Below are 12,314 nucleotides of genomic sequence, written 5' to 3'. Positions count from 1 at the left end.
ATTTTCCAGCACTTGGCCCGTAGCCTTGTGTGCTATGGTGTTTCAAGTGCACATCTAAATACTTCTTAAATTTTGTGAGGGTTCCTGCCTCTACCACCCCTTCAGGCAGTGTGTTCCAGATTAAATCCACCCTCTGGGTGAAATTTTTTTTCCTCAAATCCCCTCTAAACCTCCTGCCTCTTACTTTAAATCTATGCCTTCTGGTTATTGATCCCTCTGCTAAGGGAAAAAATTTCTTCCTATCTATCCTATCAATGCCCCTCATAATTTTGTATACCTCAATCAGGTCCCCCCTCGGCCTTCTCTGTTCTAAGGAAAACAACCCTAGCCTTTTCAGTCTTTCTTCATAGCTGAAATGCTCCAGCCCAGGCAACGTCCTGGTGAATCTCCTCTGCACCCTCTCGAGTGCAATCCCATCCTTCTTATAGTGTGGTGACCAGAACTGTACACTCCAGCTGTGGCCTAACTAGTGTTTTATACAGCTCCATCATAGCCTCCCTGTTCTTATATTCTATGCCTCGGCTAATAAAGGCAAGTATCCCATTTGCATCCCTAATCACCTTTTCTACCTGTGTTGCTGCCATTCGACTAGTACCCCAGGATGAATCCCTGCCACCAGTCAAGGAGAGATTAGGGGTGTCTAAGAATATAATGTCAAAAATTGAGAAAGCAGAATTCCAATAGCCTTATTATTTATGTTTCTCCAGGTTCCAATTCTCCACAGTCCAACAAGAAGGCTCTAGTTGTGTCTGAGGAAGCGCAAGCAGGTAGAAGCAAGAAGAATGCTGAAGATGCAGTGTCAACAACATCATCTCAACTTTCTTCACCTCCTGTCTCTCCTCAGAGCTCTCCTCGCAAAGGTAATTGATTAGAGATACAGCACTGAAACAGGCCCTTCGGCCCACCGAGTCTGTGCCGAACATCAACCACCCATTTATACTAATCCTACATTCCTACCAAACATCCCCATCTGTCCCTATATTTCCCTACCACCTACCTACACTAGTGACAATTTATAATGGCCAATTTACCTACCAACCTGCAAGTCTTTTGGCTTGTGGGAGGAAACCGGAGCACCCGGAGAAAACCCACGCAGACACAGGGAGAACTTGCAAACTCCACACAGGCAGTGCCCAGAATCGAACCCGGGTCCCTGGAGCTGTGAGGCTGCAGTGCTAACCACTGCGCCACTGTGCCGCCTTGAACCATGTAGCATCATTTGAACGGCAATAAACTTCACATAAGCACATCATCCTCATGGTAAAATCTGACGCTATTTTAAAGAAAATAATCAAAGCACAGAACCCATGATGAAACATTGAGCTTAAATCAGTACCTTGCTCTACGGCAGCGAGGCCTGGACAACGTATGCCAGCCAAGAGCGACGTCTCAATTCATTCCATCTTCGCTGCCTTCGGAGAATACTTGGCATCAGGTGGCAGGACTATATCTCCAACACAGAAGTCCTTGAAGCGGCCAACACCCCCAGCTTATACACACTACTGAGTCAGCGGCGCTTGAGATGGCTTGGCCATGTGAGCCGCATGGAAGATGGCAGGATCCCCAAAGACACATTGTACAGCGAGCTCGCCACTGGTATCAGACCCACCGGCCGTCCATGTCTCCGTTATAAAGACGTCTGCAAACGCGACATGAAATCGTGTGACATTGATCACAAGTCGTGGGAGTCAGTTGCCAGCATTCGCCAGAGCTGGCGGGCAGCCATAAAGACAGGGCTAAATTGTGGCGAGTCGAAGAGACTTAGTAGTTGGCAGGAAAAAAGACAGAGGCGCAAGGGGAGAGCCTACTGTGCAACAGCCCCAACAAACAAATTTCTCTGCAGCACCTGTGGAAGAGCCTGTCACTCCAGAATTGGCCTTTATAGCCACTCCAGGCGCTGCTTCACAAACCACTGACCACCTCCAGGCGCGTATCCACTGTCTCTCGAGATAAGGAGGCCCAAAAGAAAAGAAAGAAGAATTCCTACAGATGCAAATCTTAGGGTGGAATTATACAGCCAATTTTCCGTTGATGCGAAACAGTTTCATTCTCACAGTGATGCAAAAATTACAGTATAATTCTGGAGAGAGGCGGCACAATGGCGCAGTGGTTAGCACCGCAGCCTCACAGCTCCAGCGACCCGGGTTCAGTTCTGGGTACTGCCTGTGCGGTGTTTGCAAGTTCTCCCTGTGACCACGTGGGTTTCCGCCGGGTGCTCCAGTTTCCTCCCACAGCCAAAGACTTGCAGGTTGATAGGTAAATTGGCCATGGTAAATTGCCCCTAGTGTAGGTAGGTGGTAGGAGAATTGTGGGGATGTGGTAGGGAATATGGGATTAATCTAGGATTAGTATAAATGGGTGGTTGTTGGTTGGCACAGACTCGGTGGGCCGAAGGGCCTGTTCAGTGCCGTATCTCTGGTGAGGTCCCAAGTTTGCTCTAGAATAAAATATTATGAGACTTCTGGCTAAGGCCAGAAGTATTTTAGCACTCGGCAGTGCTGAATAGATCTGCTTAGGTGTTCGTGAACAAATATATTGGTTTGGATCTTACTGGAGCAAGGCACCTCATAGCGTACCCCATGAGAATTTCCTCTGCACCCTTCAGCACAGTCATATTTTGTGCTGTAACTCGCTAGAAGCGGGAGCTGATAACGACGTGATGAGGGCACCAGAGCATCTGAGACCTCAGTGAATGGTGGGATCAACACTGTGTCTCCTTAACCAATAAGATTTAAGGATTGAGAAATACACAGGAATGACTAAGAAGGAGGGGGAATTAGAATGAAATCAGGTGCAGAAAGAGATAGAGGGGGAAAGAAGGATTGGATTGAGAGAGATAAATAAAGTGCCAGAAAAGAAAGGAAAAGAAATGAAAATTTGGCAGTTTTAAAATCTCCAAGAACTGTTTATCACCTGGAGAAAGGAGACTGCACAGTTTAAATTGTTCAATTTCTAATCCAGAGAGGTTGATTGGCATTGTATTGACAATTATCATGTCATTATAAAGGTACTTGTGCTGTTAATTACCCAGACTTAACTTTCTGTGGTGCAATTAATGTGCAAATCTAAGTTCTTAAAAATAATGGGAAAGCTAAGGGTGAGATGCCATTTGTACAAAGCAAATGGCAGAGCAGCTTAAATTGACCAGCAAGTTCAGATGGTTCACAACTCGCACCAATTCGCGCGTTAATAACAGCGTGTGTTATTAACATCTTACTTTTGCTGTAAGATCAGGCCCGTTCAAAGTATAATAGGCAATGCTCTTTCATATATATACTTATTCTGCATGCAGTTTTATTTTAGAAACAGATGGCAGTTTTTTCATGCAGTGGCAGTAATAAAATTGCCTACTGAATTAAAGTAAAACAATGAGGGTTTAGGTGACTTTTTTTTTGAGCAGGTTCAGATTGCAAAAGAAAACCTGATGATTTCCTCTGTTTGGTATAATGGGCAATAAAAAATACCTTGATGGGTTTGTTTTATTTCAGAAACATTATTAGCCAAAAGATTTTCTGGGTGACTAAAGCTTATTTTTAAGTGTCTGGTGTTTATTCCAGAATTATTCTGTATTTTCTGAAGACTGGGATCGCATTTTCCTTTGTGTGCCATTAATGAGTGAAATAATTATGCTCATCAAACTTTGGGCCCCAAGCTCAGAGTTATTTTAAAACCCCAAGAGGTATTTCCCACATCACTCATTCATCAGATTTATCCAGACAGTAGCTAAGGCATACAGATCAATAAATTTCGAGGCTCATAACATGATTTGTACAGAATTAGGTGATATCAGCCAAAATGAAAGAAGGAACACTGCAATTGACCTTAGTATCTCTGGGTTAGGGAGAGAAAAATTGATCTGTTGTTGGAAATGCAGGGCTGGAATTTTATGTTGTGTAGGAGGCCCTGCCCACTGCCCGAAAAGTCGAGGGCAAGCCCGCCTCCGCCGGGCCTAGAGAGCCATGTTGGGATTTTTTTGCTCCCCGGGCCCTTAATTGGCCTTGGACTGCATTTCCACCTCCTTGAGGCAGGAAGTCCAGGCTAGTGGAACTGCCAGCCAATCAGCAGGCTGGCAACTGTTAGTCCCAACAGTGCTACCGGGAGCGGTGGCCACTACTTGGACTGCACCCGGCCAACAGAAGCAAGTGGGACGATGGCCCCAGAACCAAGCTAAGTTTTTGGGGCCTTGCTGGGGACAATCGGCTGGGTCCCAGTGAGGCAAGGGGTGGGTGGGGGGGGGGGTGCTTATGAATGGGCAGGGGGTGGGTGGAGTATTGTCCAGTGGGGGACGGTTGGGATTTGGTGGCAGGGGGCCCTCCATGGGGCACAGGGCTTCCCACCACTCCCCCAGCCTGCAAGCGGCATTCTGGGGGCTTTTGCCGCCCAGCTGCCGCTGGTAAAACACCAGCAGCGGTGGGAGGAGCCCCTCAAGTGGCAGTTAATTGGCCGCTTAAGGTCCTTGATTGGCCTGGGGCAGGCAGGCCATTTCTCGCCACTGCCCTGCGTAAAATTGCAGCAGGGACGGGATGGCGTCGGGAACAGCACCCACCCCACCGGCCACCAGCCTGCTCGTGTTGGGGCCTGTAAAATGCCAGCCCATGTGTCTGGCCATTTTGTTATGTGATACTCCTCACGATTGATTATCCTGTTAGTACTTAATACCAAGGTTCTGGTGAGGAACCAAATTGTGGCTGATGGCTGTAAGCGAAGAGAATAAAAAAAATTAGAGACCAAAAATAAGGAACTTTTAATTGGTACTTAAATCTATCTCTTTTGAACTCTAATTCAGAGTAGTTGACAAAGGATAGCTAGGCAACATTAGCATGTTTTACATAACTTGCATTTGGACTTACACACACTGAACAATAAATTTACTGTTGATCAAGGCACACCTGGGTGTATGTCAGTTTTTAAATTTGTGCAAACAGAAAGGAAAATGACCCCAAAATGTTAGATAATTCTTGCTGGATTGGTTCTATTCTTTAACATAAAACCTTTCCTCCCTATTTCTATCAGGCAGTAGTCCATTGTGGTCACATGATTCAAGTCCATCAAATGTGTGCAGCTGTTCCTCTTCCCTTGCTAGTGAGGTCAGGCACAAGAGCACTGCAGCGCAGACATATGGCATAGGTGGTGTCTATTTGCAAAAGAAAATTCAGCAGATCACAGGCTTGACGGGCGGTGCAGGCATGGACAATGTCATAGACACTAGAGGTGAAAAAGAAAAGGAACCAAAGAGTAGAAAGAGAATGAGGTCGCCCTTCAGGAGGTTCCGAGAAAGAAGTTGTTCCAGGGACAGACAGGTTTCGGCAGACAGAAAGGAGGCAGAAGGAACTGCAGGAAATATGGCAGGTGTTTCAGGTGGAAGTGGTATTCCAGCTGTAGGGACAGACCAACGTGGCAGCACCAGCACTACTATTTCCTCCAGCAGCCGACCTTTTGAATGGTTGTACCCCAAAATGATGAGGAACAAGAGAAGGAAGACTATATGAGTGTTTCTCAAACTTGTATGTTACAGTGGTTTGACAGAGAATAAAAGTAAAAGGAAAGGACAGCCCAAACAAGATATTCTACATGTAACATCAGATGGAATTGTCTTCCTTAGAACTGATTCGAAGCATGGAGCACTATTTAAAACATGATGAAAGCAAAGGGCAACTATTTTGTGTTGGCTGTATTGAGAAGTTACTGCTGCTCATCTGTTTCCATGCATCATATTCCAGTCTAGAGGAAGAGCAGGTGATCTATTTCCAGATCTCCACTGATCTGAAAATGGCTGCTGGAAGCACACCAGTTGGTCCTGGGGTAATTATCTCTCCCCAATTTCCATCCCTGTGGAGAAATTCCTTGCCTCTATTTATCACTTTCCTAAGACGGCAGTGATTGAAACTGAGACCACACTTTTTAGGAATCATGGGTGCAAACCCACATTTCACAGTTCTGTTGCAGTGTAACTGTGCCACTCTGGTGTAAGAATTTTAAACTGTTCCAAATGTAAATTGGTGTTTTGTTTAGTAAGATTGCAAACAAGTAGGATTTCGGTATACTAGTTTTAGAATACTGGATAGTGCAGTAAACAGATTGTCACATGTACACTTACTCCGTACTAATTTTTGTTTTGGGAACTGTGATGTGTTTTCCTAAATTTGCCTGTTGAGTTACAGACCTGGCAATTCTTTATATGTCTACTTACATAAAATAGGAGTATACTTGTCCGTGAAACCACATTATTCTAATAAAAGCAGACAAGCTGCTTGGAAGCTGCTGAAAATTCAACAGTCATTGAAAGGGATACAGGAATGTAGAGGGTGACAAAAGCAATTTTCTCTGCTCCCACTTAGTTTACTTTCCTTTCCTCACATACTTTTAAAGATAGTGGGGTAGAATTGCCAGCAACCCTTAGCTACCTTGCTCAAGTAGTCATTCTTTATGTCTGAGCATAAACAGCAAGGGTTAGTAGATTCGCACAGAGAGAGAGAGAGACACACACCTCTCCTGGCTTGGGCAAAAAAGCTAGTTGGCAACCCCCCTTCAGGGTAAGCTCAAATAACAGAAACTAGAGGGGAAGCCTTCTGGATTTTATGGCCAGAGCATTTATCCATTGGGACATTAGGGGAGCAAAAGTACTTTCAATATAAAATACTGCCCATCCCCACCAGTATTTATTTTTTCTAAATGGTATATTCGTATGTGACTTCTAATAGAAAGGAGAATTAAAATGACAGCATCTGCCACATTATCTCCTAGATGGTAGTGAGCTACTCTGCAGGAGTATATGGCAATTCTGATACTGCTGATCAATGACCTTTGCAAAACTCAAGTGCAATTTATATTGTGGCATGACTCAACACATTCTCTCTGCCACCCAGATTCACCAGTTAAGATTTCATCACTGCAGTGGAACTTAGTTTAAGGTTTACAGAACGATCACTTATTTAATTTCTTTCACTCCTTGGTAGTTCAGCTTGATTTTTTTTTTTAACTAATGTTTCATTGACAAGTATTCACCCAATACATCCAATCCTATTATCTAACAGAAAAACCTGAAGATTGCATTTTAAGCGAATTCTGGACTCTCAGCAATGTATTGACCACGTGTGGGAGACATTTGATTACTATGTCCCTCGCATGATTGCTGTCATTCTGTTGTACTATAATCTAGGGCACAGTTTGGGTCTAATTCAATTTATAAGCCTTTAGTTACTGAATGTACTTTGTCGATATCTGCCAATAGGTTTTTCTTCATTACGACACCGACTAAAATCGTTTTGCTGTAAATTTCTAATGCTGAATATTATACAGTGGTATGAGAGGAATGTATGAACCAGAGCATACTTCTTAAAATTCCTTCCTGGACTTGTCATTTAAGAAACAGAAAAAAAATAAATCCACACTGCATAATGTCCACCAGCTGGAGTCTCTAAATTACCATCACTTTTCAGTTCAAAAAATGGGACTGGGTGGTGTGATGAATTAGAATACCATTTTTTCATCTTTGCAACTAACTTTGGATGTAACCCAGACAGACGGAATGATCATAAGAAAGAGGAGTAGGAGTAGGCCATTTGGCCCTTAGGCCTGCTACGCCATTCAGTAAGATCATGGCTGATCTGATTGTGGCCTTATCTCCATTTTCCTGCCGAGCCCCCATAATCCTTGACTCCCTTGTGGATCAATAAAATTGTCTAGCTCAGCCTTGAATATATTCAATGACCCAGCCTCCACTGCTCTTTGGGAAAGAGAATTCCAAGGATTAATGACCCTCTGAGAGAAGAAATTCTTCCTTATCGCCATCTTAAATGGGAGACACCTTATTTTTAAATTGTGCCCCCTAGTTCTAGATTCCCCCATGATAGGAAACATCTTCTCAGCATTTCCCCTGACAAGCCCCCTCAGAATCTTATATGTTTCAATAAGATCACCTCTCATTCTTCTAAAGTCCAGTGAGTATAGGCCCAACCTACTCAACCTTTCCTCATAGGACAACCCCTTCATCCCAGGAATCAGCCTAGTGAACCTTCTGTGAACTGCTTCCAATGCAGGTACATCACTCCCTAAGCAAGGAGACCAAAACTGCACACAGTACTCGAATATAATTAGTACACTAATGCCCTGTACAGTTGTAGCAAGACTTCCCTACTTTTATACTCCATCCACCTTGTAATAAAGGCCAACATTCCATTTGTCTTCCTAATTACTTGTACCTGCATGCTAACCTTTTGTTGCTCATGTACGAGGACACCCAGATCCCTCTGTACCATCGCATTCTGCAGTCTCTCTCCATTTAAATAATCTGCTTTTCTATCCTTCCCGCCAAAGTGGACAACCTCACATTTTCCCACATTACACGCCATCTGTCAAATCTTTGCCCACTCGCTTAACCTATCTATATCCCTTTGCAGACGCTTCGGGCTGGATTTTAAGAGGAGCTCAGAAAATGGTGGCCCACTTGCCGAAGAGCCACCGCAATCTCCCGCATGGTGGCTCATTTAAAGAGCTGGGTGTCCCCCTCTTCCCTGCCCCCCTCAATCACATGGAGGGGGCAGGGCTGTCCATTTTCACCAATGGTGTCAGCTGCCTGTGCGCAGGTGCTGGCACCATTTTTTAAAGCGCAGTCTGCCCTGCCGGCATATTTAAATTTTTAAAACCACACCCCGCAAAAGTTATCAAATAAATATATAACGCCCCTTTCCCACCCCCCAATAACAATTACATTAACTATTTGCCCATCCTCCTATAACATTTAACTTTAAATCTGACCTTTCCCAGCCCCAGACTGCACAAAGTTTAAAGTTCACCCTTTCCCACCATCCCCTATACCCAATACATTTATTTGACCCTGTTCTCTGCACCCCCCCCCCAAAAAATCTGGCAATCTTAACTCTTCCTCCCTCCCGGTGTCATGCCGGCTTTCCCCAGACGGGGAATTGAAGGCGTGGGAGTGCCAGCCGCCACACCTAAAATCACGGCGGGCCTGGAAGATTAAGGTAAGCTGATTTAAGTTTATGCATGTCAGTAATTTAAATCTAGGTCCCGTCGCCCAGTGGTGGAGGGGCTGCCACAGAGCCTCGCTGCTGCCGGGAGGGTCGGGCCGGGCCCTCCCCGGTGTCGGCCTCTGTAGCGGACCGCTGCCAGAACCATCTTCCGCCACCTCCCCCCCCCGCCCCCCCCCCCACCGCCAGCTGCGGAGCCCGGAGCTTGGTAAAATCCAGTGCTTTGTGTCATCATCACAACTTGTTTTCCTACCTATCTTTGTATCGTAAGCAAATTTGGCTACATTGCACTCAGTCCCTTCACCCAAGTCATTAATATAGATCGTAAATAGTTGATGCTGCAGTACTGATCCCTGTGGCACTCCACTAGTTTCAGTTTGCCAACCTGAAAATGCCCCATTTATCCTGACTCTTTGTTTCCTGTTAGCATGGACAGAGGATTGGCTAAACTGATGTATTGCCTCCAACACCATGAGCTCTTGTGCAGTAACCTTTTATGTGGCATCTTATCAAATGCCTTTTGGAAATCTAAATACACTACATCTACTGTTTCCTGTTATCCACCCTGCTTGTTATATGCCCAAAGTACTCTAATAAATTTGTCAAACACTATTTCCCTTTCATAAAAGCATGTTAACTTTGCCTGGTTGTATTATGATTTCCTTAATAATGGGTTCTATCATTTTCCCAATGACAGATGTTAGGCTAACTAGTCCATAGTTTCCTGCTTTCTGTCTCCCTCCTTTCTTGAATAGGGGTGTTATGTTTGCAGTTTTCCAATCCACTGGGACCTTTGCAGAATCTAGGGAATTTTGGAAGATTGCAACCAATGCATCCACTATCTCTGCAGCCACTTCTTTTAAGACCCTTGGATGCAGGCCATCAGGTCCAGGGGACTTGTCAATCTTTAGTCCCATTAGTTTTCCTAATTTTCTCTAGTGATTGTTTTAAGTTCCTCCCTCGCTTTTGCCTCTTGATTATCTACTATTCTTGGGATGCTTTTTGTTTCTTCTAATGTGAAGACAGATACAAAATACTTGTTCAAAGTCTCTGCCATTTCCTTGTTTCCCATTATTAATTTCCCAGTCTCATCCTCTAAGGGACCAATCTTACTTTGGCTATTCTTTTTATATACTTGTAGAAACTTTTACTGTCTTTTTTTATAGTCTCGTACTCTAATTTCTCCCTTTTTTATATTTTTTTAGTCATCCTTTGCTGGTTTCTAAAATTTCCCCAATCTTCTGACTAACACTAATCTTCGCAGCATTGTATGCCTTTTGTTTCAATTTGATTCCATCCTTAACTTCCTTAGTTAGAATCTTGTCTCTGCTGGTGTAAGACCCTCCCCAAAGAGTTTAGAAGAGTCTTCTGCAAGTTCTTGTAAATGCAGATTCACAGAAAATGCCAGTTAATGGCTGTGTGAGGAACACAAATATTATTAAACTGGATTTAGGGAGCATTGTTGGAGTAGGGTATAGGTACCTTTATTCTGCAATTACCTGTGTTAATCTGTGACCTGGGAATACTTCATTTCAGGGGTCAGAGGTTGGAAGGGCCCACTTGATATGGTGGTACTTGCCCTGTTTTTATGATTATCTTGTCCTTGAAGAAGAATGCAAATAGTGGGAGGTTGCAAAATCCAAATATCAGTCTAAGATGGTTTATGGTGGAAGGTGCATGTACCAAACAATTAGAGTACATGTGAGGCTTTTCTTCTTTGGCCTCCTTGTCTCGGGAGACAATGGGTAAGCGCCTGGAGGTGGTCAGTGGTTTGTGGAGCAGCGCCTGGAGTGGCTATAAAGGCCAATACTAGAGTGACAGACTCTTCCACAGGTGCTGCAGAAAAAATTGGTTGTCGGGGCTGTTACACAGTTGGCTCTCCCCTTGCGCTTCTGTCTTTTTTCCTGCCAACTGCTAAGTCTCTTCGACTCGCCACACTTTAGCCCCACCTTTATGGCTGCCCGCCAGCTCTGGCTGGTGCATGTACCAAACAATTAGAGTACATGTGAGGCTTTTAGAGGGGTGATAATATGGAAGACGGTGAGGAACACTTCCAGGTGAAGGGTAGGAATGCAAAAGACATTATGCTGGCTCCTGGACATTGATGGCTAGCAATTCACTCACTTTAACAGAATAGTTGATGTACTTTGAAGTCCACATTCTTACATGTACAGTAGCTGCTAATTCCTCACCTTATGTCAGAATAAGGTTATTAAACTTTTTGCGGCACTGACTTGCTGCCTGGGCCACCTCCCTGCTACTGCACTGCTGACTTCTAGGTCCTACATTCTTCTACCCAGACAGCATGTCCCTCCTCTCCCTAACTTTGTTGAGACCCTTTCTCACAGAATTGGGGGAGGTGGGTGGTTGCTCTCCTGCAGATCTTACTAACAGTTTTGGGTTATGTTGGCACAAGATTTATTAGTGTGCTGGGCCTTTTAAGCTGTTGGAGACATTTAAATCCTACAGCAGCACACAAGTTTCTGCCTATCTCCTCCAAATGGTGAGCTTCCAATTAGAGGCAGTACTATTGTTGAGGGGGTGGGGAGTGGGAATACACCCAGGGTTGCTTAAAATTAAGCTGAACCTGGAAGCTACCGGGGTCACTCCACTTGAGTTTAGATGGGCACGAATGGTGTCCTGCCATTATTCTACCTGAGCTGAAATCTGGACCTGGGTGTCAGAGATTTGACAGTGCCTAGCAATGGCAGCCCACTCACCACGCTTACCACAATATTCAGCAGAAATATTAAATATTTTATGTTCTTGTACTTCTTACGCTATTTAAAGCTACACCTGAAAGCATAATTCAGCACAAATGCTCACTTGTATTAACCAAGCTGACCAGCACACTGTTTGGAATTGATGAGTAACAATATTCCAGCCATAGAATCATAGAAAGGTTACAGCATAAAAGGAGGCCATTTGGCCTGTCGAGCCCATGTCTCACTCCCCACCCTTTGCTTGGAGCCCTGCAAATTTTTTCCCTTCAAATACTTATCCAATTCCCTTTTGAAAGCCACCCTTTCAGGCAGTGCATTCTAGATCATAACCACTCACTGCGTAAAATAGTTTTTCCTCATGTCATTTTGGTTCTTTTGCCAATCACTTTAAGTCTGTGTCCCCTGGTTCTGGGCCCTCCTGCCAATGGGAACAGTTTATCTACTGTGTCTCGATCCCTCATAATTTTGAACATCTCTATTAAATCTCCTCTCAACCTTCTCTTCTGTAAAGAGAACAACTCTAGCTTCTTCAATGTATCCATGTAACTGAAACCCCTCATCCCTGGAACAATTCTCGTAAATCTTTTCTGGACCCTCTCTA

The 12,314-nt window shown here is 44.3% G+C and overlaps 1 protein-coding gene across 11 annotated transcripts in view; it reads left to right on the top strand.

The window, feature by feature from the left end:
* The window catches only part of LOC137375959 (rap guanine nucleotide exchange factor 6-like), a 521,939-nt gene that overhangs the window by 491,372 nt on the left and 18,253 nt on the right, over window positions 1–12,314 (top strand). For all 11 annotated transcript variants that reach the window (XM_068043752.1, XM_068043754.1, XM_068043748.1 and 8 more), the window contains one exon: window positions 708–860. In XM_068043752.1, coding sequence (XP_067899853.1) covers window positions 708–860 — 153 coding nt within the window. The remainder of the gene's footprint in view (window positions 1–707; window positions 861–12,314) is intronic.

The sequence above is a fragment of the Heterodontus francisci genome, chromosome 12 (assembly GCF_036365525.1).
Source record: "Heterodontus francisci isolate sHetFra1 chromosome 12, sHetFra1.hap1, whole genome shotgun sequence".
In the NCBI taxonomy this organism is placed as follows: Eukaryota; Metazoa; Chordata; class Chondrichthyes; order Heterodontiformes; family Heterodontidae; genus Heterodontus; species Heterodontus francisci.
This window is presented reverse-complemented; position numbering and strand designations above follow the sequence as displayed.